Here is a 22988-nt window from a genome sequence, read left to right as displayed (position 1 = left end):
AAGTGTGGGGGGAAAAGCATCAAACTGGGGAAAGATATCCAGAATCCCCTTCACCCTATAAACCAATAGAAAGTCTTCAAAACAAACATTTTAAAAGAAGCCCGGCAGAACAGGCTAAAGCACTCGGAACAATCATAAAACAAGAGAAACGGAGCACAAATACCATTCTTGAGGCGAAATAAAAGTGGACCTAAAAGCGCCGGCTGTACCAAAAAGAGACGGAGAGTGGAGAAACATTTTCTTTTCTACTCGATTTTACTACGGAAGCGAAACCCCCACCATACCGACTTTTTTTTCAAAAAACAAACAATGAAAAATTGCGGAATTTTCTTTGGCGATCTTCCGCTTTACTTTTTTTAAACGACTGTAAACAGAAGGCGTTGTTCAGTGTCCGAGAGTGGCGAACCTGGCTATCCCAGTTCTCTCTCTTTGTTCCCCCTAGCTGCCCTCCCCCAACCAGCGAGGGGTAGTAAGACCGGAGAGCCGCGATTAAGGGGGAGAGTCGGGAAATCGACCAGAGTTTCTGGTTGGAGCCGTCGAGATCAGCGCCAGCATTCGCGAAGTAGAATTCGCGAGAACAAGCGCGCGCGGTCCTCCGTCTCTCTGGTCCCGACTGAGGCTGATGCCAGCGGCAGATTCTCAGGTCACTCTGTCTCCGCGAGCACCATGCTCAACATCCGAAAATTCGCGAAGGATAATTTTCTTTTAACTTGGGTAAGTGTTTCCGAACGCTTTGTAATCTCGAAACTCGTTTCAAACCGTTAACTGCTTATAAGATCGACTTTAATCATTGTTCAGAATGTCCGCCAAAACACGAAGAAACGTTAAAAATTAAGATTTATGGGGTCCAACTTGAGATTTATGAAAGTTAAGTTTTCTAAAGGGGTTCGACATTCGTAAAATTCCCATACACTCTAGAGATAAAATAATTTTAAAAATATCAAAATCAACTTGAAAATACTAAAAATATGCGCGAAAAGTTCTAAAATCTCGAAATGAGCCTAAGAAAAACGAGAAATCAACACAAAATCGTGCTGTGAAATATTCTAATCTGTTTCTGATTTCTGAAATAACTTTTGAGACTCAAAATTTGCAAATGATGGACCACTGAAGTTTTCTTCACTAACTGATGGTCTCAATTAAACTTCTTAACGTCTTATAATCGCGAGAGTTCATCGAGATCGGAGTATTGAACTTTTGACGCTTTTGAAATTTTAAATTGGGCTCCCGAAATTCAACCTTGGGGATCCAAAAGCATTGAAAATAAGTGAAAACCTTCGTAACTTTTAAATTCCTTAAAATTCTATAGAAATTATTTACAGGGAGGGATAAATTGAATCATCATATTTAGGAAATAAAATCATATGGAGCACCAAATATAAAAATTGGAGCCCCTATTACACTTGACCTATCGACAAAATTAGCGACACTTGTTTCGGTTTGGTCCCGTTGGTTGGCGGGTAAACTTTAAAAGTCACTGATCAAATGTTTAGCTGCCCCACATTTTAATTAATTAATTAATTTATTAACTGGAAATCGAAGAAGTGGAGCTTCGTCAATTTAATTTCTGCTCTGATTTCACGAACATTATCAAGTTAAGTTTGGCAGTTTATTAGAAAAATAATAACTAATATTTTTCGCAAACCATGCAACAGGGATACCTACATTTACAATTTTGAAGGTTGAAATCGCCCTGATTATTGAAATTATTAGTATCATATTTTTTGTATATTTTAGAGATAAATATTTTGAAGTTCGATATTGTTATTTGGCACCCCTGCCATACAAAGTTCGTTAAGAAAATCAATAAATTTATTATTACCGTAAATCTTCTAAAGTTAATAATTTATGGCTAAAATTTAAACTTTGGTATGTCTTTCCGAATGACGGTCCGCCACGCGATATTTGCGAAGAATTTCGCAATAATTTGCGTTGGACAGCTCACACATAAGGCAACTCATTCGTATATTTGTTCATAAACGTAATAATAACAATTATGAACTTGGCATACCCTTGGCACCACCTTAGGCCTAAGTCACGCGACTTTTAAATCCATTAATTCAGTGGCCGGGTTACAACGCGTAGGAGGGTGGTGGCAAGCCCTTCATGCCACGCGAGCCAACAGCTCCATACACTAACTATTACCGTTAACGTCAACAAGTTTTTATGGAAGGGGAAACTAAACTGCAACGAGAGATTGTTGATTGAAATGCAGCCGCCGTGAATAACCTAAACTCGAGCGGACAGACCATCGTGAAGAGTCCCTTTACGATTGTAAATGAAGAGAAAACCTGACTATAATTATCCGAAGTAATCATTCAATTAAATCTAAGTATATGAAACATACGCTAAAGAAAGTCGTTTATTTTTATCTATTCGCGTTGCTCTCGGCGCCGACGTCGGCCAGTGAAGGAGAGCCGTATATCCAACACGGTGTTAATTAGAAAGTGGACTTTCATAGAGAGGGTCCTATAGAGAGAGACGCAAAACTTGTCCATTGTCGCGGCCTCCGTTTGATTGCGCCAGTCATTGGCTATTAAGGGGAGAAATCTCGCGAACAACGAGATTAGGCGAGATTTTCTTTAGTGAAAGGAAAGTCTCCTTCTTTGAGTCCGTCCAAGATCATTTGGTAGCGCCGGATCCGAGGCTGCTGGCTCGTTAGGTAATTGCAACCCGCCTGAGAATCTTATCCGCTTTCTTCGCCTTTCTCGGCCCGCCTCTCTTTCGGGAAGCTATTCTAGTCTCATTAAGAGGGACAAGCATTAACTCTATCACACACTCTGCTTTCCCATCGGGAGTTGACTATTTTTGGACCGATCCTCATACGACACTCTTGTACTTCTTACTCGAGTTTCGTTTCAAAGTCGTTTGACCAAAGTCTCTTTTGTCACGTCGGCCACCTTTTAATTGGAGGCGGAAATACGACACTCTGCGAACTCGGTGTACACTGTCGTACCTTTGACAGTGCTAAATGGAACTCGCGAACTCTTGAAAATATGTACCTTTAACAGTGCTAAATGCACGAACTCGGTGTACAGATTATCTGAGACTGTCTTACCCCTCGGTGTGCCGCTACATTTTGAAGAGATTCACTTCAACATGTTTGCCATTTTCGACACTGAACCGCTGTAAATTTATTTGATCAAATTAATGATTTTATAACACTTCATTCTAGAGTTGGTAATTTTCCGTAAAAAGAAAATGCGAACCAATTTCCAGAAAATCGGAAAAATAAAATATTAAAACATAATTTACTTTTTAAGGGTTTTTAAAGGGGAACGGCCAAGCTTTTCCAAATATGGCCTTATTTCCGTATTAAAAGATTAACAAGACGTTCAATATACTAACACGTACCTTTTTTTGTCTTGAAAAAATAGCTTTTGGCCCTCAAAGTTGAAACGAAAAATGACGCCAGGTGTTTGGGTTTGAATTTTCGCCGCCATCTTAGGGGCTGCCGCCAGCGCCCCTAACCCCATATGAGCGATTTGCGAACTATCCTAACTTTTAAAATCGCGCAATTTAGGCTTAAGACTTTTATAACTGGAACGCACCGCGCGTGCAAAAGAAATTTTTGGCGTCTTCAGCAGCGCGCGCTTTTACGTTATAGTTCTGTCTCACCGACTTCTCACCAGGTGTCGCGGCGGACGCGCGCCTTTCGATTTCCCGAAATTTCTTTATTTTATTAAAAATTAACCACTCAATATTTTTTGATGCGGTTTTCGCCTTAAATTTTAGTTTTTAATGGGCTATAGGGCTATCTAACTGGTTAAAGCTTGACCATTCCCCTTTAATGTTTTTAACTTTTTATCGATATAAAATGTCAAATAACAGTAAACATACTACATAACATTAATAGTGTTACATTGTTAATCAGTTTAAACTAGTCTAGAGGTTTAGTTTTACTTTTAGATTCGAAAAAATGAGGTGAAAATTCCGCTTTATATAAATTTGCAAACAATATATTAGACTAATCATGGAATGAAAACTTTTTTTATTATTCTCGGAAAAATACGGAAAATTTTCCGACTTAAAACACTATTTCATTATGTACGTTGTTTCGACAGATAGGGTTATCTGAAATTTCTACCGATTTGACGCGAAAGATTCAGAAATCTTACGTATTGATATCTACCATTAAAATTCCAAATTTAGTTTATGTTTAATCCAATTATGTATTCTTAGTAGTTATTTTATTACCTTATAACGGTTCATTTTCCGTTATCGTAAAAAATCCACAGTTAGGCTACACTGCCTTATGAACTACAGTTTCTCAAATTTATTATTTGCCTTTAAAGCTGTCGGCTCGACGTGTACTAGCTCGTTTTTCAACAGATGACACTAGCGTCGACATAAAAACAAGATGCTTAAGCTACATTTTGACCCAAAAGGCGGGACATAAATGTACCCCTCACGTTGATTGGTTCTTTTGTAAATTTTTCAATAAATTAAATTAAAGTAATTTTTAACAATATATTTTATATGGGATATATAATTTAGGTATAAGTTTGCTAATTATAATACTTAACAATGCTTATTGTTATCGTTTCGCTATTTTGAGTTTTAGCTTCCTGTGCCATAGATGGCCCCACACTCTCCAGTAGAGTCGTTTTCTCGAAGAATCGGCTTTATTAATTGCCATCTCTAATAACAATTGCCTTATCATAATACAGGTGGCAATGCTAGAGCCGACAGTGGCTTTAAATTACTACATTGAAAACGAATTTTCAAGAACGGATTTAGGCCTAAACCTCTTTTTGATTATTTATGGAAGTGGAAAATGTATTACCACTTGTAATATCATTATATAAGATCGAGTGAAACTGAATAGACGCAACCGGTCATTTCCTATTCGCGAGAAATATTTGAGAAAAATCCACTCAATTTAAACGAATACTTGAAAAAAATTGGAAGAGATACATTACAATTTCAATTACATTGAAAGAGCGAACGTTTAAGGTTTCCATTGAAAACCCGTACAAATTTCAGAAAACTAGCCCAAAAAAAATATAAAAAAGGAAAACGCAATTTCCTCGAGATAATTTAAGTTAACATCTTCGCATTTCAAATTAAATAAATATCGTTGCCCAATATTTGTTTCAAAGTCCCAAATCCCCTTTTAAAGATAGCGCGCGTATTCAATAGGTAAACTACAAGATGTTTCGAAGTAAATCCAACTGATTAGACGAAGGAAGAACGGAGAAAGAAAAACAATAAAAATAAGAAACCCTTCCTCCCAATCTCAAAAGTTTTAAACGTTCGAAGATAAATTAAATTTGAAAGTTATTTACCTTAAAAAATAAGCGGGTAGAAAGAGATCAGATTTAAAAGTCTGATAGAGATTGCATTTCTTCCAAGGAATATCTAAGCCTTTTTACGAACTTCAGGGATTGTCCATAACATTGCGTTTCATTGCTTATTCTACTAACAGAACTTGCAATTTAATCGATATAATTTGACCACTTTTATCGAGAACCTACAATTTCGTTTTCATTTGCTATGACTCTACGAATTAGATCTTGGACAAATAAAATGCTGAACGCGAATTTAGATACCGCGCTTGTTTTCTTTATAGGAGCGCCGCTAGCAGCGCCACGGTGTCCGATATTGGAAAGCTTTCCCCCCAAATATTAATCACGTGCGCGATAAAATAAGCAAACAAAGTTAGGCCTAATATCTTTAGTTCGTTGTCTAACTTTGTATTACGTGCTTTCTATGTGAGTGGAAACGTTTCAAGATTCTCTCGGTAGGAGTGCTGGCGGGCCAGGCAATTTGAAGAATGGATTTTTTGTGGTTACGATCCTGGTTAAGCGGAACTTTATTTGTCCAAGATAAACGTTCGCCATAAAACAAGCTTTTATCCTTTCCTCATTTGCCGTTTGCTCAACACCTTCCTTGGGCGCCACTTATAATTTACGCATTAAGTAAAAATTAAAAAATATTCCACGAGTCTTAAGAATACCGTGCGCCGAATATAATCATATCAGACCAAGTACACTCCTTAATGCAGTTTTGGTTTAAATACGGAGGTGGATGTAGGATTCGGTACGAGCAAAGATTGTGAAAAATATTTTTTTCGGAGGACGAATTTCTTCAGCCCGTATAATTTCGCCATTAAATGTAGAATATGAATATGTTCCGGAAAAAAATTTCCGAATATTTGCCTGAAATTTAATTTGCCGAGAACCGAAAAAGGGAGTGCACCCAATTATTAATATCAAAAAAGGCGGAAATATGAAAGGAAGACGAAATCAGAAACATTGCCCATTTCTGGAGTTTTTTAATTCGAAAATACGCGTGACTTTATTCACACGATGAATTTGCTTGTCTGGAATAGTGCTGTATTTAAGTGGCTACTACGAGTCATAGTGCGTAGATTTGGACAGTTCTCTACTATTCTGTTAAACAGGTTTTTCTTCGAATACTTCGGTTTCATCATTCCAGAATAAAGAAATAATTAATATATATATAAAATATAATTATCACTTTTGCCTCGCAGCAAGAGGAGCCGGGTTCGATCCCAGCTTGTGGCACTGGGTGAAAACTCGGAACAACTCCTTCCGCGTTGAGTTTGCAAGTTCTCTCCCCACTGGCTTAACGGGTTTTCCCCCGAGTTCTTCGGTTTCCCCTTCCATAAAAACTTGTCGAGGCTAAACGATAATAGTAAGTGTAGGGAGCTGTTGGCTCGCGTGCCATGAAGGGCTTGCCACCACCTTCCTACGCATCGTAACCCGGCCACATGAATTAATGGCTTTAAAAGTCGCATGATGACTTAGGCCTAAGGTGGTGCCTTGGGTATTAACCTAGCTTTTTATTATCTTATTATTATTATTATTAATTATTATTATTATAATATTAATAACGCTCATCAAAACATCGATGAGTAATCGATGCCAATATTTAGTTACTGTACGATTTTTCGCGTTTCCGATTTAACCATCTCTGTGATGATTTTTTGATGTCTTGACGTCAAACGCGTCGGTGTTTGCACTTTAGCTGGCGGAGGAGTTAAAATTATATAGCTGTAGTTTTAATCAACAATTCTACTGGTTTGGTCAAAGGCGTATCATTTAATGGGAATGCCTAAGATACTGCAATGACCGTTTTCGGTTTTTTAATAAATGACTGATCGTTGCAACAATGAAGAATATTGTCGTCAACAATTTCGTCATTTACCAACTCATTAATTATGGAAAATAATATTTTTCACTTCTTCTGATTTTTGGGCCCCGTAACATTTATTGCCGCCATCTTTAAAAACAGCGCTCACTAGAAATAACACCGTTCAGTAACTTCCTACATCACTATGACGACAAGCTCACCAAGCAAACATCAAGTAAACACCGATTTTTCGCAGATTTGCGTCTTTCGAATTTAAGGTATCTCAAATATTTTCAACTATAAAATATATATCACGATTTAAGCATTTAGACTTTTGCAATAGCATTATTATTATTATTTTATTTATTTATTTATTTATTATAAATATTTTCCAAGTAAAAAAGATCAATGACTATTTTATTTTTTCGATTTGGCCAGCTTATTTCCATATTATTAGCCAGAGCAATATCAAAGACTTTATTATTGAAATTTATTTTATTATTCTAATACGAGATATTACTCAACGAAAAAGTATAAAATATTTATACTCGTTTCTAGGAATGGGATGGCTTTTTTTACGAGTATATCTCTCTCATGTATAATAGAGAGGTACAGCAAAACCTGTAACGTCGAGAAGGAATATTATACTGTCTGTACTAGCAATTTGTATTTTAAAATGCATATTCCAAATTTCTTTTAAATTTGGAATGAATTTACCGCACACAACGACGGATGTGCTTGATCGGTTAACCACAAATTTCACTTTTTTAGATAAATTATCTAAAAATAAATAACAAAATTAGTATTAATTTTTGTTTTTGAAGAAAAACCTTTCCCATTTACATAAAAGTGGAGATAAATATAACGCCGAAAAAATAAAGCAGTTGCATTTCATTTACAAGTCACTCTGTTGACTTAGCCCAACAACCAATAATGTATACCATATAGCTTTAAAACAACGAATAAAAATGATTTTTTTTAACATCTACACATCGGTGTCGACCCAAGGCCTTAGACACCAGCACACAATAACTGATTAAACAGGGTGAGATATGTGTAACGGCCACGCCAACGGGGGGATAAATGGGGACAGGGGTGGGGACACCCGTTGGGGGATTGGTGGTCGTCCTCACACGGCCATCCACAAACTCTGCCTCCCAGACGCTTGGGATTACAGGAGTACGCCACTACTCCCGTCGAATAAAAATGATTTGATTTGTAAATGAGCGGCGCCATTTTGTTTAATATTTTGTCAAAGCTACGGCCAACTTCAAATATATTTTTACCCTTGTCAGTGTTAAGAAAGTAGACCAACGTAACAAATAGCGTAAGATCCGCATCACCTCCGTTACACCTGATAAAACACTAATTCGAGCCATTCCTGAGCGTGGCGGATGTAGCGGTAAATCTCGCGCCTAAAAAACGAAAAAGCAAGAAAAAGCTAATAAACCCTTCCGCGCAGATCCGGAGAGCACTCATTTTCTATTCTCAAATTGGGCAATAAAAGACTCCCTTTTTAAAAAAAAAAAATATATATATATAAGAGGGGAAATTCGAAAAGAATTTCGCGATTGGAGTCCATAAAATTCGGAAATGGAAGAAAGTGGGTGCCCTGACAAGGGAAAAACTCGCCTCCGCCGGCGATTCTTACGCTCGGAACTTGGGTAAACATCGTCGTAACTGAAACTACTTTCCTATTTCATTTACCTCCCCCCGCAACGGTTTCCCGGACTCGAAACGCATCCGACTATATTTAGAGTTCAATCGGCCTGCTCTTAAAACCGGGGAGGATTCGAAGATCAAAGCAGAAACGCGATCCCCGGCCGAGTTTCACAAACCGACGTATTTGGTATCAAAAAGGAAGCGCGACCAATTGGGAAAAGGTACGAAGGAATATTTTATGAGCGCTTTTACGCCCTGTTTGATCCTCCGGCTCCGCGTTCCCACTCGACCTTCTTTGTTTCAAGTGCCACCGCAAACTTCCATTCGCGCTTTACGCGGAGGAGAATGGAGTGACGCTCGCTAGACAACTAAAAGGCCATGCTCGACTGTTTTCTTACCTGTCTTTGGATTTAATTTGGTGGAATTCAATTTAATTCTTCGTTTTTGCCAGTTTATGCTGATCTGTTAATTAAAACAAGCCGCTAGACGTATAGAAATATATCTCTGGTAAAACACTAATATCCATTAAAACTGTTAATTTTTTTATTTTAAACATCTTTCATTTTCTATTTAAGTAAAGTTTTGCGTAAAATTTAAAAGCTTATTTTAATTTATCATTTTGTAATTGAGATTTTCCAACTTTCTTAAGCCATAAATCCAAAAATAAATTAATCAACACCACCTTAGGCCCAAGTCATCGAGCGACTTTTAATGCCTTTAAACAGGTGGCCGAGGATGGTGATAAACCCTTCATGCCAACAGCTCCCTACACTAACTATTACCATTAACCTCTTCAAGTTTTTCTGGGAAGGGGAAACCGAAGATCTCGGGGGAAAAACCCTTAAACCAGTGGGGAGAGGACTTGCAAACTCAACGCGGAAGGAGTATTTCCGAGATTTCACCCAGTGCCACAAGCTGGGATCGCACCTCGCTAAGTGCCAGGGTTAGCAAAATCCTTGTTTTATTCAAAAAGAACAAAAGCAATGTTTTTTATTGTTTTAAACAGATTCATTGTTTTTAACTGTTTTTAAATCAAACAATAAAAAATACATAATAAACAATAAAAAACTATGTTTAAAACACGTTTTAAACTATTCATTATACTTATAAATGGAATCAGACTCACGAGTAAACTCATTTAAAGAAATATTACGTATCATTAAACGTATTATCATAAGTGGAATAATTACCCTAAGTGTGTCAATAAGATGCATTTTTCACTGATACCTTGTTTAACAAAATAATGATCGCATTTTTTCCAGTGACGAAATTTACGTAATTGAAGCGTTTGCGAAGCGAAGCGGCATCTGCGGCGCGAGCATTAAAAATACCATATAGGCTACTTGAACGGAATTCGCCAGTCCTACGTTTCTTTGGTCTGTTTAGAACAAGCTCTAATTGAAGATTTTCTGTGGGAAAGGCTCCTATTGGCACACTTAAGGGTTATTATGCCACTTATGGTATAATAAATAAACTCACAGTGAGAAGAACCAAAGAGAACACGCTTATTTAAACCAGCCAAGAATTTCGCTAATCGTTGTTGACCAACCATTGACGGCCTTAGGTCTAGGGTTTTTAATATAGCTATCATCCTGGAATTTTCGGTCACATAGTACTAAGAAAAGGGAAAATAGCTAGTTATCCACACATTGTTTTTAGTTTTGGTTTATTGAAATGTGCACGTCTGCAGTCATAAATTATCACAAATAAACTATGTTATAAAAAATAAGAACTTAGATACCTCTATAATCTTAAAACTTCCATCACATCATACAATTTCTAAAAAATCGAGAAAGGGGACCGAAATCCCTTGATTTTTATCTAGGAGTGCCGCCTAGTCGGTTTTAACCCGATCTGTCCAGACCGGCCGTGTTTCTTGTTACTTAAAACCCGGCACAACCCGACTAAACAGCAACCCTACTTTTATCTCGTGCATAGGTAGTGTCCCAAATAGATGTATATTGCAAGCTATATACATTCTATTTAAACAAAAAGACAAAATTCAATGCGTTCGTAGGATTTTTGCACTGGTAGGAAGTTTATGAAATCATATCGAGCCCTTTCAGTCGCTCTTTTCAGATAATCTTAAAATCAAACCCGTTATCAATACAATTTACCTTTCTTAGAGCCTTGGAATGGTTTTTTTCTACCTTTTCCCTCATATTGAATAACCAAAATCTTACAAAAAAAAACAATGCAAATTTACCTTATAAAAAACATGTTTAAAACAGATAGTTTAAAATGTTTAAAACAGATAGTTTAAAATGTTTAAAACAGATAGTTTAAAATGTTTAAAACAGATAGTTTAAAATGTTTAAAACAGATAGTTTAAAATGTTTAAAACAGATAGTTTAAAATGTTTAAAACAGATAGTTTAAAATGTTTAAAACAGATAGTTTAAAATGTTTAAAACAGATAGTTTAAAATGTTTAAAACAGATAGTTTAAAATGTTTAAAACAGATAGTTTAAAATGTTTAAAACAGATAGTTTAAAATGTTTAAAACAGATAGTTTAAAATGTTTAAAACAGATAGTTTAAAATGTTTAAAACAGATAGTTTAAAATGTTTAAAACAGATAGTTTAAAATGTTTAAAACAGATAGTTTGAAATGTTTAAAACAGATAGTTTAAAATGTTTAAAACAGATAGTTTAAAATGTTTAAAACAGATAGTTTAAAATGTTTAAAACAGATAGTTTAAAATGTTTAAAACAGATAGTTTAAAATGTTTAAAACAGATAGTTTAAAATGTTTAAAACAGATAGTTTAAAATGTTTAAAACAGATAGTTTAAAATGTTTAAAACAGATAGTTTAAAATGTTTAAAACAGATAGTTTAAAATGTTTAAAACAGATAGTTTAAAATGTTTAAAACAGATAGTTTAAAATGTTTAAAACAGATAGTTTAAAATGTTTAAAACAGATAGTTTAAAATGTTTAAAACAGATAGTTTAAAATGTTTAAAACAGATAGTTTAAAATGTTTAAAACAGATAGTTTAAAATGTTTAAAACAGATAGTTTAAAATGTTTAAAACAGATAGTTTAAAATGTTTAAAACAGATAGTTTAAAATGTTTAAAACAGATAGTTTAAAATGTTTAAAACAGATAGTTTAAAATGTTTAAAACAGATAGTTTAAAATGTTTAAAACAGATAGTTTAAAATGTTTAAAACAGATAGTTTAAAATGTTTAAAACAGATAGTTTAAAATGTTTAAAACAGATAGTTTAAAATGTTTAAAACAGATAGTGTAAAATGTTTAAAACAGATAGTTTAAAATGTTTAAAACAGATAGTTTAAAATGTTTAAAACAGATAGTTTAAAATGTTTAAAACAGATAGTTTAAAATGTTTAAAACAGATAGTTTAAAATGTTTAAAACAGATAGTTTAAAATGTTTAAAACAGATAGTGTAAAATGTTTAAAACAGATAGTTTAAAATGTTTAAAACAGATAGTTTAAAATGTTTAAAACAGATGGTTTAAAATGTTTAAAACAGATAGTTTAAAATGTTTAAAACAGATAGTTTAAAATGTTTAAAACAGATAGTGTAAAATGTTTAAAACAGATAGTTTAAAATGTTTAAAACAGATAGTTTAAAATGTTTAAAACAGATAGTTTAAAATGTTTAAAACAGATAGTTTAAAATGTTTAAAACAGATAGTTTAAAATGTTTAAAACAGATAGTTTAAAATGTTTAAAACAGATAGTTTAAAATGTTTAAAACAGATAGTTTAAAATGTTTAAAACAGATAGTTTAAAATGTTTAAAACAGATAGTGTAAAATGTTTAAAACAGATAGTTTAAAATGTTTAAAACAGATAGTTTAAAATGTTTAAAACAGATAGTTTAAAATGTTTAAAACAGATAGTTTAAAATGTTTAAAACAGATAGTTTAAAATGTTTAAAACAGATAGTTTAAAATGTTTAAAACAGATAGTTTAAAATGTTTAAAACAGATAGTTTAAAATGTTTAAAACAGATAGTTTAAAATGTTTAAAACAGATAGTTTAAAATGTTTAAAACAGATAGTGTAAAATGTTTAAAACAGATAGTTTAAAATGTTTAAAACAGATAGTTTAAAATGTTTAAAACAGATAGTTTAAAATGTTTAAAACAGATAGTTTAAAATGTTTAAAACAGATAGTTTAAAATGTTTAAAACAGATAGTTTAAAATGTTTAAAACAGATAGTGTAAAATGTTTAAAACAGATAGTTTAAAATGTTTAAAACAGATAGTTTAAAATGTTTAAAACAGATGGTTTAAAATGTTTAAAACAGATAGTTTAAAATGTTTAAAACAGATAGTTTAAAATGTTTAAAACAGATAGTGTAAAATGTTTAAAACAGATAGTTTAAAATGTTTAAAACAGATAGTTTAAAATGTTTAAAACAGATAGTTTAAAATGTTTAAAACAGATAGTTTAAAATGTTTAAAACAGATAGTTTAAAATGTTTAAAACAGATAGTTTAAAATGTTTAAAACAGATAGTTTAAAATGTTTAAAACAGATAGTTTAAAATGTTTAAAACAGATAGTTTAAAATGTTTAAAACAGATAGTGTAAAATGTTTAAAACAGATAGTTTAAAATGTTTAAAACAGATAGTTTAAAATGTTTAAAACAGATAGTTTAAAATGTTTAAAACAGATAGTTTAAAATGTTTAAAACAGATAGTTTAAAATGTTTAAAACAGATAGTTTAAAATGTTTAAAACAGATAGTTTAAAATGTTTAAAACAGATAGTTTAAAATGTTTAAAACAGATAGTGTAAAATGTTTAAAACAGATAGTTTAAAATGTTTAAAACAGATAGTTTAAAATGTTTAAAACAGATAGTTTAAAATGTTTAAAACAGATAGTTTAAAATGTTTAAAACAGATAGTTTAAAATGTTTAAAACAGATAGTTTAAAATGTTTAAAACAGATAGTTTAAAATGTTTAAAACAGATAGTTTAAAATGTTTAAAACAGATAGTTTAAAATGTTTAAAACAGATAGTTTAAAATGTTTAAAACAGATAGTGTAAAATGTTTAAAACAGATAGTTTAAAATGTTTAAAACAGATAGTTTAAAATGTTTAAAACAGATAGTTTAAAATGTTTAAAACAGATAGTTTAAAATGTTTAAAACAGATAGTTTAAAATGTTTAAAACAGATAGTTTAAAATGTTTAAAACAGATAGTTTAAAATGTTTAAAACAGATAGTGTAAAATGTTTAAAACAGATAGTTTAAAATGTTTAAAACAGATAGTTTAAAATGTTTAAAACAGATAGTTTAAAATGTTTAAAACAGATAGTTTAAAATGTTTAAAACAGATAGTTTAAAATGTTTAAAACAGATAGTGTAAAATGTTTAAAACAGATAGTGTAAAATGTTTAAAACAGATAGTTTAAAATGTTTAAAACAGATAGTTTAAAATGTTTAAAACAGATAGTTTAAAATGTTTAAAACAGATAGTTTAAAATGTTTAAAACAGATAGTTTAAAATGTTTAAAACAGATAGTTTAAAATGTTTAAAACAGATAGTTTAAAATGTTTAAAACAGATAGTTTAAAATGTTTAAAACAGATAGTTTAAAATGTTTAAAACAGATAGTGTAAAATGTTTAAAACAGATAGTTTAAAATGTTTAAAACAGATAGTTTAAAATGTTTAAAACAGATAGTTTAAAATGTTTAAAACAGATAGTTTAAAATGTTTAAAACAGATAGTTTAAAATGTTTAAAACAGATAGTTTAAAATGTTTAAAACAGATAGTTTAAAATGTTTAAAACAGATAGTTTAAAATGTTTAAAACAGATAGTTTAAAATGTTTAAAACAGATAGTTTAAAATGTTTAAAACAGATAGTGTAAAATGTTTAAAACAGATAGTTTAAAATGTTTAAAACAGATAGTTTAAAATGTTTAAAACAGATAGTTTAAAATGTTTAAAACAGATAGTTTAAAATGTTTAAAACAGATAGTTTAAAATGTTTAAAACAAATTGGTGTTTGTTTAAAATATTTGTTTTAAACGTGTTTTAAACATTTTGTTTAAAACTTGCCAACCCTGCTAATAAGTGAGAACCACTTCGACACCCCACTCAATGTGTATAAATTCCTTAACGAGTATATTCCAGGTTTTTACACACAATCCTTAGGGATTTGCGTGTATTACGATCACCTACTGTGTAGCCGCCGCCGCCGCCGTACACACGATTGCTCGCGTAGTGGTACAAAGGCGATTGATATCTCAATCGGTAGGCACTATTATAGCCTCGACGGGCTTTTCATAATTTTTGGGATTGGGGCCCCGGAAGTGGGGTATTTGCCCATTTTAGTGATTTTTGGCGATTTTCATCTTAAAATGTACGAACTTTTTAAAATGAAGAGTGAATTGTTTGAATATTATATTTTTAGTTGGTACTGATCATTTCTGAAGTACGATTTCGGTTGCATTAAGAATTTTTAATTTTAAGTGAGATTTTTGGCCAATTCGCGGGACCCCACAACCCGCGTACGCACTATTGTCATATTTGAATTTCGTGCCAATTAATTGATACAGGCTCGTCGTTTGGATAAGAAATATCCGTTTTATTTGATTTTATCCATAGCCGAAAATTATCCGAATAAAAACTTATTTTTGGCATATTGGTTTTATAACCGCGAATAATATTAATAAATAAAGAGTTAATCGAAAATATTATGAATAATTTAAATTTTGTCGATTAATTTATCTGTTCCGCCGAGCTCTATATAATTAATTTAAATTAACGTGATCACGTTTCGCTACCTTATTTCGTAACCAGGTTACTCGAAAAACTCGATTTGTCTTAAAATTAATTTAAATTAAAGTGTTTACATTTCGCTCCAAAACCAGGTAACTCGAAAAATTAATTTTGCCTAAAAATTAATTTAAATTAAAGTGTTCACGTTTCGCTACCTTATTTCCCAAAACCAGGTAACTCGAAAAATTCGTTTTGCCTAAAAATTAATTTAAATTAAAGTGTTTACGTTTCGCTACCTTATTTCCAAAACTAGGTAACTCGAAAAATTCATTTTGCCTAAAAATTAATTTAAATTAAAGTGTTCACGTTTCGCTACCTTATTTCCAAAACCAGGTAACTCGAAAAATTCGGTTTGTCTAAAAATTAATTTAAATTAATGTGTTCACGTTTCGCTACCTTATTTCCAAAACCAGGTAACTCGAAACATTCGTTTTACATAAAATTCCTCTTACGTTTAAAATGATTTGAAACTTGTTCAAATATAAATTTAATATTTGAAATATAGTTAATACATCGGGGGGGATTGTGTGTACTTAATGTCCGGGACATCTTGTTTTGACACTTAATAATCCCCTTAAAAGGTAACGTAATAACAATTTTTATTTAATGTTTAGCAACCGATAAATTGAATATGAAAATGTTACGATTTAAAGCCAATGTCGTAAAAAAAAACCAGCTAATTTATGAAAAATTTCCGAGGCTCAACAACTTGTTGGAATTTCCGGTCTATTCACGTTGGCCGGCTAGAACGTGAAGGGTTTAAGATTCGTGATACGAAAATGGAAATTGAAAAAGGAGTTTTCGATTTTTTTGTCAGATAGCGGAGGATTCGGAAGGCAAATGTATTTTCGGGCGATATGCTTTTACCGCTAAAACTTTGAAATCAACCTGTTAGACGATATTTCATACGGTAGTATCAAAATGCGAAACGTCTAAAGCTGTTTCATAGGACAAGCCATATTTCATTCGACAAAAGAATCAAGAAAAATTGGTCCGAACTTTCTTTTAAACAAAAATAAACGAAATTGAAAAGTACCTACGGTACGAAATAAAGAAAGAAAATATTCGGGGGGGGGGGGGAGGGGGTTCTTTATATTCCGAAGGGGACATAACCCCCCCCCCCCCGCTCCCAACGCGCCACGTTCCAAAATAGAAAAGGAGTAGAAGATTGAGATTTCGCGCAAGAAAAAGTGCAAACTTCAGAAATGAAATTTCGACGTTTTCACCCGCACCCCGAATTACAATTCGGAGAAGCTACTGAAATCGTGATAGAAGCGTGTTTTGTAGTCGTACGATACACGTTAGTTTCAATCAATGAGGTAGAATAAATAGAGATCCAAACAAACCTGGGATTCGCGGGACACGTTTCATTTGAGTCGGAGAATTAGGCTTAAATTTCAACTTTATCCAATCGTGTTGGCGCCATCTGTTTCTATAAGGAGACACTTTTGCAAAATATATTAAGGTTTAGTTTTCCAATAACACGATAAATGGTGCCAACACGATTTGATTAAGTTAATTTACTAGGCCTAACTCTCCAACTCAACAAATGCTGTCCCGACAAACGGTAGGTCCTGGAAGGCGGATTTGGATCTCTATTTATTCTACCTCATTGCTTTCCCTATGGTTTTCCGTTAGACCTTAAAAACTGGGCGTTTGGCTCTACGTTGTCGGTCATTTCACGTCTTTTTACCAAAGATATTACTCGAGTGACGTCAAACGGTCCGTCATCGATAATGTTATAGAGGCAATTGTTCGAGTGATTTATGAGGAAGTAACCTTTGTCCGCTTGGATAGTGATTATTTTCTTTTTCAATTCCCGCAAAAGTAGCGGAAAGGGTCGTAACGGTTCGCGTCCATCTTGTTTTCGAAGAAGATAAGGGCTATTGGATTTTCTTGGAGGTTCGCGTCTAGTCAGTGTCTATTGGCAGTAATGGAAGTTAACTGGGATAGAAGTGGCACGGATGGGTAACCCTGTAGGCTACGGTTGACTCGAATGTCCAGTCTTTTCACCTCCAGCATCCCCCCTCCTCCGATATTTTATTTTCTTTAAGCAAAAAAATTCCCCACAGCGACGTTGTAAAGTAGGTCCCGTGTCTGGCGTTTTTCAAACACGCCGGCAGACATGGCGAAAATTTCCAACTTTGTCAACGCTATCTTCAATGGCGCCGCGCAATCTTTAGAAGCCGCGTTTATTTCAACGTGTTCCACTTTTGTCACTCAATTTTCGCGAAATGAAAAATAGGTTCGCCCCCCCCCGAAACTCCACCCCTGGGGGCGCGAGGAGGACCTCCATTGATTTCCAGGGTCGTCTGGAATTTTTTTAACCCTCCGAGGTCCGTTTTTCTGATATTTGAAGTTTAATCAAAGATCCATCATTCGATTTTGCACGCCTAAGAAGCGCCAAAGGTTTTCTTCCGATGAAAAAAAATATCGGTCTTTGTATATCTGACCTTTGGCGCGAAACCAGTCGTGGCTCCGTCAAATCTGGCGGTTTTATCCGATATTTTTTACTATAAATTTTTCCGAGCGGTTTCCATTCGCCCTCTGGGCAACCTCATTCTCCCCCGGTGGCTAAAATTTAACCACGCGCAAATATAAGAAATTACCAAATCAGATTTGTCATCGTGATGTTGGAGTTTCCGAAAATTATCGTAAAAATGATATTTAAGCTGGGAAGGGCCGGATTAACCAATAGGGCGAATAGGCCTGGGCCTAGGGCACCAAGCCTACAAGGGGCACCAAGAGGGTTCGAAAGAAATAAAAGTACAAAACTTTAATCATTTGCTTTTCACAAAATATTTTCCGGAGTAATTTTAGTAAATGCGTCCACCCCTATGAACCAAAAACGTTTGATTGACACATTCTCTGACGGACTGCCGTCTAGCCTCTGACGACATACTAAATCTGGCAGCAAAATTAATTTTCCTTCCATTTCTCAATTATAAATTGAAAGGGGGCACCAAAATTAACTTGGGCCTAGGGCCCCCATAAAGTCTTAATCCGGCCCTGAAGCTGGGTTTACCAATTTGCCGCGTGGAAGAGCTAGACGAGCCAGTTTATTTCCAATCGGATTTCAAGATTTTTAGCCCACATATTCGGAATTTAAATCTGTATTTGATTTTGAAAATATGATTTGGTCAGAGGCGTATGAAATTTGTCGATAAAGTTTCGCATAATAAAATTTTCCAGGATTTTAGTGGTTTGTAGAGTAAAATAATAAACATTGAATGCTAATTTGACAAGCAAGGACATATTTAAGGGCTGTTCGTGATAGATGTCAACAGAAAAAACGACGGTTCATGATATGCAAACTTTTAATTTAAAATCATATTTACAGGAGACGAACAGGAATCAAACTGACGCCTTTTTGAGATTTACAACGGTTTTTATACAGAATTTAAAAAATGTAATATTGATTAAGAAATGCTAATATCTGGTTGATAAGCGTTAAAAACAATTATGATATAAGACAAACAAGAAGTCGCGTACGCCCAAACATCCCGCCCACCTTAAAATGTGAATTTTAAAGTTAAGGCTCCAACGGAAGTTGACACAGTTTGGTGACTGGTCGTTGCAATTCCCTGTCCGTAGTCTTGACCGTGACGACGCGAACAAGTTGATCGGCCCCTGGATGGATTTTAATGATTCCGGCCATCTTCCATTTGGTTGGCGGTAACTCCTCCTTAAGTAGTACCAAATCTCCGATTTCTAGATTGCGAGTACTCTTCGTCCATTTTGGACGTTGTTGGAGTCGTGACAGGTACTCGGCTTGCCAACGTCGCCAAAAGTGTTGTAATATCTGTTGTCCGAGCTGCCATCGGGAGAGACGGTTGATGTTGGTTGAAGTGAAATCGGGTTCTGGTATGGACGTCAAGGAGTCCCCAATCAGAAAATATCCTGGTGTCAAGACTGCTAAGTCGGCTGGATCTGATGTCATTGGAGTCAGGGGACGGGAGTTTAGACATGCTTCTACTTGACATAGTAGTGTCTGCATCTCTTCGAACGTCAGTCGTGTCTCCCCGATGACTCTCTTCAGGTGATATTTCACTGATTTCACGCCCGCTTCCCAGAGGCCACCAAAATGCGGAGCTGCCGGGGGGTTGAAATGCCAGATGGTTCCTTCGTCGCTCATCCATTGCGCTATGGTCTGGTCTTTGGTGTTAGTTGAGACATTTCGGGTGAATTCCTTAAGTTCCTTGTTGGCTCCAACGAAGTTCATCCCGCAATCGCTATAGACGTCGGTGCATTTGCCTCGACGGGAGACGAAGCGTTTGAAGGCTGCCAAGAACGCGGCAGTAGTCATGTCGCTGACCAGTTCGAGGTGCAGTGCACGGGTCGAGAAACAGGCGAATATGGCGATATAGCCTTTGAATGATCGGCATCCTCGTCCCTTCATGACTTTCAGATTGAACGGACCGGCGTAGTCGACTCCACTTTTGAGGAACGCTCGTCCGGGGTTGACTCTAGGAGCTGGTAGATTGCCCATAAGTTGAGTGATGTTTTTTGCCTGTTGTCGGACACATCTCAAACACCTTCGGACATGAAAGCGAACAGCATCACGAAGCCCTATGATCCAGAACTTTGATTGTAAGGACGCCATCATTAGTTGCGGCCCTCCATGTAGTGTTTTGGCATGTTCGTTGTTGATGATGAGATCAGTGAATGTACTTTTTCGAGGCAGGATGACTGGGTGAATTTGATCGATTGAGATTTTCGCATGTCGGATTCGTCCGCCAACTCTAAGGACACTGGCTGCGTCCAAGAATGGTGTCAGCCCCAGAATTTTGCTTTTTGTTGGTAGAGGTTTTTTATCTTCCAGTTGTCGGATTTCTGCTCCGAAGTGAGCCGATTGAGTGACTTTTATCCAATGATTGAATGCGCGATCTTTCTCTTCCTTCGTTAACGGGCCCAGTTCTCTTGATTCCGGCAAGGTTCGGCTGTTGCGAAGATAACGTTGAATGTACCCGGTAACGTGAAGGAGCTTCGTTAATGATGAATATCGTTCTAAGAGACTGGTATCGCTCTTGGAATGCACAGCGATGACTGGTTTGATTCGCTCCTCAATTCTGCATTCGGGATACTCTTTAATGGGTGATTCATCGGTGTTGATTGGTTCAGTTTGTAGCCAGTTTGGACCATGCCACCATAGAGGGTGCGTTAGGAGTTCCTTGGCGTCAATGCCACGTGAGGCACAATCCGCGGGGTTGAGTTTACCCGAAACGTGATGCCACTGGATAACGGGTCGTATGTTTTGAACTTCTGACACCCGGTTTGCGATGAATGTCTTCCATCGTTGAGGATATGAGGCCAGCCAGGACAGTACGATGCGACTGTCGCTCCATCCATGAACTTCTGATATGGTGCTTCGTAAAGACTGTTGTACGAGCGTGATAAGTCGTGCGAGAAGGACTGTAGCGCATAGTTCTAGTCTAGGTAACGTAATTTGTCGAAGAGGAGCAATTCTGGTCTTGGCGACGATCAATTGAACCGAGACTAGTCCGGCTTCATCAATAGTTTTCAAATAAACCGCCGCCGCATACGCCTTTTCCGACGCATCGCAGAAGCCATGTAAGCTCAAGTTTGAGGCTTGAGGTTGACTGATGAAGCGCTGGATTCGGATATCTTCAATGCCGGTTAGATCTTTTCGGAAGGTATGCCATTTGTGAACGATCGTCGATGGTAACTCTTCATCCCAGGTAACCTTGATTTGCCACATCTCTTGCATCAGGATTGGAGACAAGAGACCTAAGGGATCGAAAACCTTGGCGGTATCAGACAGGATGGTGCGTTTAGTAACGACTTCTCTGGAATTCGGTGATGTAAGAACAAATGAGAGGACGTCTACTGCCGGTGTCCATTGTAGGCCCAAGGTTGGGATTGATTCGGCGTTGTTGATATTTAAGGGAACCAAGATTTCCCTCTGCTCCGAAGGTATTATTTCCATGACGCCTGGATCGTTTGACGCCCATTTCCGCAATGGAAGTCCTGCTTCGCTCGTGGCTTGACTGAGCTGTTGTTGTAGTTTTATGGCGCTGATTGTATTGGTTGCGCCTGAAAGGAGATCGTCCATGTAGAAATCGTCCTTGAGGACTTGAGAAGCCAACGGGTACTTGGACTCTACGTCTTTAGATAACTGTTGTAAGACCTTAGTAGCCAAATAGGGTGCTGACGCTGTCCCGTATGTCACCGTACGTAGTTGATAATCTTCGATCGGATCTTCCTTTCGATGTCTCCATAGTATTCGTTGGTAGCGGAGGTCTTCGTTGTGAATTAAGATTTGGCGATACATTTTCTCGATATCGGCCATTAGTGCGACTGCGTGGCTTCGAAATCTGATGAGTAGGTTTACGACATCTAACTGTAGTTTTGGACCTACGAGGAGGATGTTGTTCAAAGAGACTCCGTTGGAGGTTTTAGAGGACCCGTCAAATACGACTCTTAGTTTTGTTGTCGAACTTGATTCCTTGAAGACTGCATGGTGCGGTAAATAGTAGGTGTTATCTGCGAGTCTGCTTTCAGTGGAAACGAGCTCCATGTGACGCAACTGGATATATTCTTCCATGAATCTTCGGTATTTCTCGTAGTTCAACGGATTAGCTTCTAAACGGCGTTCGACGTATTTGAATCTTCGTAATGCTATACTCCTAGATTCACCGAGCGGCTCGGGACCCTCCTTGATTGGAAGTCTGACAACGAACCGTCCACTAGCGTTTCGGCTGAATGTGTCTTCAAACTTCTGTTCGCACTGGATCTCGGTAGATGTGAAATTGGACTGATCTGCTAGTTCTTCGATTTCCCAGAACCTGGCGAGTTGGGTTTCCAGCTGGCAATGATGAACTTTAATTGACGATGTGGTACTGTTCCGGTCTTGGGTTCCGGTGGTACCCGCTACCACCCAACCAAAGACGGTCTTGAACGCTCCAGGTACTCCAGATCTTCCCATTAGTTTACCATCTCGAATGAGGTCTAGGAAAACGTTTGCTCCAAGCAGTATATCTACTGAGCCTGGAATGTTGAACGTTGGATCTGCAAGTTGTAGTTGCTTGATGCGCGACCAGTTACGAGTATTGACGGCGAAATTCGGAAGCCTTTCCGTGACGTCTTTAAGGATCAGGACTTCAATTGTTGCCTTGAAGGTGGGATCGCTACTGGAACTGATGGACAGCGTTGCGCCTCCTCTAGATTGGCTGAGACTGGTCGCACCAATTCCACCTATCGTCAGGGTCTGGTGAGTTCGTCTGACTTTTAACTTTTGCATGAACTGTTCGGAAATAAAACTCGCTTGCGAGCCAGAGTCGATCAGCGCTCTACTTGGCCAGATGGAACCGTTACCACCCCGGACCTGAATGATCGCTGTCGGCAGTAGAACTTGAGAAGGCTCGATATGCTGGCGGGATACATGTGCAAGGACTTCGCTTCTCGAGTTTTCACGGGACGTGGAGTTCATCTCTTGCGAATCTT

General features: G+C 36.0%; 2 protein-coding genes across 5 annotated transcripts in view; one reads left to right on the top strand and one right to left on the bottom strand.

Moving 5' to 3' along the window:
• Positions 1-510: 510 nt before the first annotated feature.
• The window catches only part of LOC149947864 (fibroblast growth factor receptor-like 1), an 87226-nt gene continuing 64748 nt past the window's right edge, over positions 511-22988 (top strand). For all 4 annotated transcript variants that reach the window (XM_090171874.1, XM_090171875.1, XM_090171877.1 and 1 more), the window contains exon 1: positions 511-714. The gene's annotated coding sequence lies outside the window, so the exon portion shown is untranslated. The remainder of the gene's footprint in view (positions 715-22988) is intronic.
• On the bottom strand, positions 19057-22974 carry LOC149947866 (uncharacterized). Its single transcript, XM_090170977.1, has one exon. The coding sequence runs from the start codon at positions 22972-22974 to the stop codon at positions 19057-19059; it is 3918 nt and encodes a 1305-aa protein (XP_090027103.1).

This window comes from Leiobunum rupestre, chromosome 4, assembly GCF_980474605.1.
Source record: "Leiobunum rupestre chromosome 4, qqLeiRupe1.1.hap1, whole genome shotgun sequence".
In the NCBI taxonomy this organism is placed as follows: Eukaryota; Metazoa; Arthropoda; class Arachnida; order Opiliones; family Sclerosomatidae; genus Leiobunum; species Leiobunum rupestre.
This window is presented reverse-complemented; position numbering and strand designations above follow the sequence as displayed.